General features: G+C 36.6%; 1 protein-coding gene across 1 annotated transcript; it reads left to right on the top strand.

Annotated features, from left to right (window-relative positions):
* The first annotated feature begins 601 nt into the window (after nt 1-601).
* Tsp_13269 (cuticlin-1) lies at nt 602-2,466 on the top strand. Its single transcript, XM_003371018.1, has 9 exons — nt 602-613; nt 822-936; nt 1,025-1,167; nt 1,247-1,371; nt 1,459-1,601; nt 1,665-1,743; nt 1,807-1,972; nt 2,028-2,172; nt 2,243-2,466. The coding sequence occupies exons 1-9, from the start codon at nt 602-604 to the stop codon at nt 2,464-2,466; spliced, it is 1,152 nt and encodes a 383-aa protein (XP_003371066.1).
* The last annotated feature ends 405 nt before the right edge of the window (nt 2,467-2,871 follow it).

The raw sequence follows: 2,871 nt of genomic DNA, 5'->3' as shown, positions 1-2,871 counted from the left end.
AAATACAATAAAGCAAAATGGTCATTCCAAACTGCAGGAGTGCTGTTTTTTTCATTTGGAAGGAAAAGAATAAAAAAGGGGGGATTTTTCTTCCCCCCCCCAAAAAAATACAAGTTTCATCGTTCGGTCGATAAAAAAAACACGTGATTTTCCATTTTTTTCATCCTTGTATCCAATAGCAGAGAAAAGAGAATTTCAAAGAAATTGAAATAATTGCGACCGCTACATTACATTACAATTGGGAAATTGGAATGTTGTAATTGGAAAAATTTTTTCCCATCATATACTTATTGGTTTGTTTGTTTGTCAAAATCGATCGGTCAGTTGTGGGTGAGGCAGGGGATAAATTTGAAATTCTATTTACCGCCAGCATCAACGATGGCGCAATATTCATTTCAACTGTCCAAATTTTCCCCCCACGACCGATGCTGCCAAGGTCGAAGGGTTAACCCAGACCGGCTCCTTAGTACAAGCACAATACGCGCAAAAATCACTTAAGACTATACTCAAACGACCGTCCAACTTGTTGCATTGATTTTCGACAATTTTCTATTTTTCTAGATGACCATGGTCACAATTGTCCAGGCGATTAACCAACAAAATGCTCTGGCCGGTAAGTATACGAAAAGAGAAGAAAATTTTTCAAAAAACTTTAATAAAACTGTTTTAAATAAATAATAATTTCAAAAATCAATCAGATCAGTACGTTCGTTACACTTCACACTTTAACTATATAATTAAGCGTCATTTTTCGAACATAACTGCTCTTATATTGAAAACACAAATAATCCGTTTACAAATAAATTCTGTTGAATTTAAAGCTCAAATGCTTTTGTGATATTAATTTTCTACTTTCTGACCCTGCAGGCGACCCAGTGATACAATGCGGAACGGACTATGTAGCTTTTCATTTTCGTACACGTCAAGCATTTACCGGTATTAGTATAAAAATGAAATAAACAAATAAACAACAATTGAATGAATGAATGAATGAAACTATCCACAATGTTCCTGTTCACTTCAGGTAAAGCATTCGTAAAAGGGCATTACTTGAGTCCTGAATGTCAGATTGGGTGGAATAGTACGCAATCGGCTACTGGCCAATCATCGGATGGTGGAACAATTTGGATAAAACATGGACGATGCGGTATGCATCGCCTACGAACGGTATGTAATCACATTTTAAAAAGTTGGAGAGAAAAAAAAATGTATATATATATATATACTGATGAAAATATTCCTGTAGACCAATCCCCATGGTGTTCAGTTTTCAACTGTCATTGTTGTCTCATTTCATCCAGTCTTTATAACAAAAATGGATCGTGCTTATAATGTTAAATGCGAATATCTAGAAACGCAGAAGAGTATAACGTATGATTTGAATGTCAGGTCCGTGAATTTGAATGAAATTTTCTTCTATTCATTGTTGAATTACTGAACAAAAACCTTTTAATTTAGTCCAATTACTGTAACTCAAATTGCACAATCATTTCCTGAACCGAGCTGTTCGTATACAATTCGCAAAGATGAACTCGATGGTGAAGTGTTGAAGTATGCTCGCGTTGGACAACAAGTGGTCCATCGATGGGAATGTGAAACCAGTAAATTCACTGCACCATTAAATTAATTAATTTACTGCGATTTTATTTCTATTTGTTGTTCAGGCGTTTACGGCATGCTGGTTCACAGTTGCTTCGTAGAAGATGGCCAAGGCAGACGTGTGATGGTTATCGATGAACAAGGGTAAAAAGAAAGCATTACTATTATTGCTCAAGCTTTACAATATCACTTTTCCCGATTCTTAAGGTGTCACACGGATCGTCTATTGCTTGGAGATCCCACTTATGTTGAGGCGTTGAATGTAGCCTATCGAGAGTCGAGTGTATTTAAATTTGCTGATCGAATTGCAGTCCGTTTCATTTGCCAAATTCGTCTCTGTCTTCGTACAAACGAAGGCTGTGCTGGAATTACAGTAATACAACAAATTCAAAATTGAAATTTCAAACGTGCCAATATTAATACTGTAGCCACCTGCATGCCCGAGTCCTGTGCCAGATGCATTGGAGAGAAATAACCTGAGAAGAGAAAAACGTGCTGCAACAAACGATATGATTGCAGATTTGGTTTCGCAAACGGTGTACGTCTTAGACGACACTGAACTGAATGATTACAGTAATGATTTTCTTTTTCGCTGGTGCTCAATTTATTAAACACATCCTTACCTGATGAAAATACTTTTCAGCTCAATTGGAAGAACCTATCTCTGAAGAAAATCACAAACAATCATCCACAGTGTGTATTTCGCCGATTGCAGTTGGTATTCTGGGCAGCTGTTTGACCATAACCGTACTAATCACATCAATGTTGATGATTGTGTTCGGCATCAGGCGCCGCAGCGGTGTCCATTCAACTGCCACCGTTGTACCCACACTGTCGAGTCACATTTCCAAAAAGTACTATTATTAATCTGAACGATAATCAAGACCAAAAACAAAATCATGTGCCAACAGATTTCGTAGACCAGTGCCGTGCTGTTTCGAAATCTTGCGAAACAACAAACACGTTGTTTTGTGCTGCTGCTAACACTCTCCTATTTGTTTACACTTATTTAGCACAAAATTCAGACAAATATATATTTTTTTTGGGGGATGACAACAATAATTAATGCGTTCACTTCTACTCACTCCAATCCCATCTCTACCGTATACAATGTACATGCCTATCATTACTTAACTGTAATTCCAACAATTTGGACCTCAAGATAAATTAAAGAATAATTTCGAAGCAAAAAAAGATGCCACTGTCTGAAAACAACAAGAAAAACGGGTTAAAAAACACTTGGGAAAATTAATATGTTTTTGAGAAAAAAAT

Source organism: Trichinella spiralis, assembly GCF_000181795.1.
Source record: "Trichinella spiralis strain ISS 195 chromosome Unknown Scfld150, whole genome shotgun sequence".
Taxonomy (NCBI): Eukaryota; Metazoa; Nematoda; class Enoplea; order Trichinellida; family Trichinellidae; genus Trichinella; species Trichinella spiralis.
The sequence above is the reverse complement of the archived record's forward strand: the minus strand, read 5'-3'. Positions and strand labels throughout refer to the sequence as shown.

Bases quoted from the DNA above. Each gene is read 5' to 3' on its own strand.
- Tsp_13269 (XM_003371018.1), top strand. The intron at 1,372-1,458 runs GTATGATTTGAA...CTTTTAATTTAG, and splicing joins GAAACGCAGAAGAGTATAAC to TCCAATTACTGTAACTCAAA. The intron at 1,973-2,027 runs GTAATACAACAA...TTAATACTGTAG, and splicing joins AAGGCTGTGCTGGAATTACA to CCACCTGCATGCCCGAGTCC.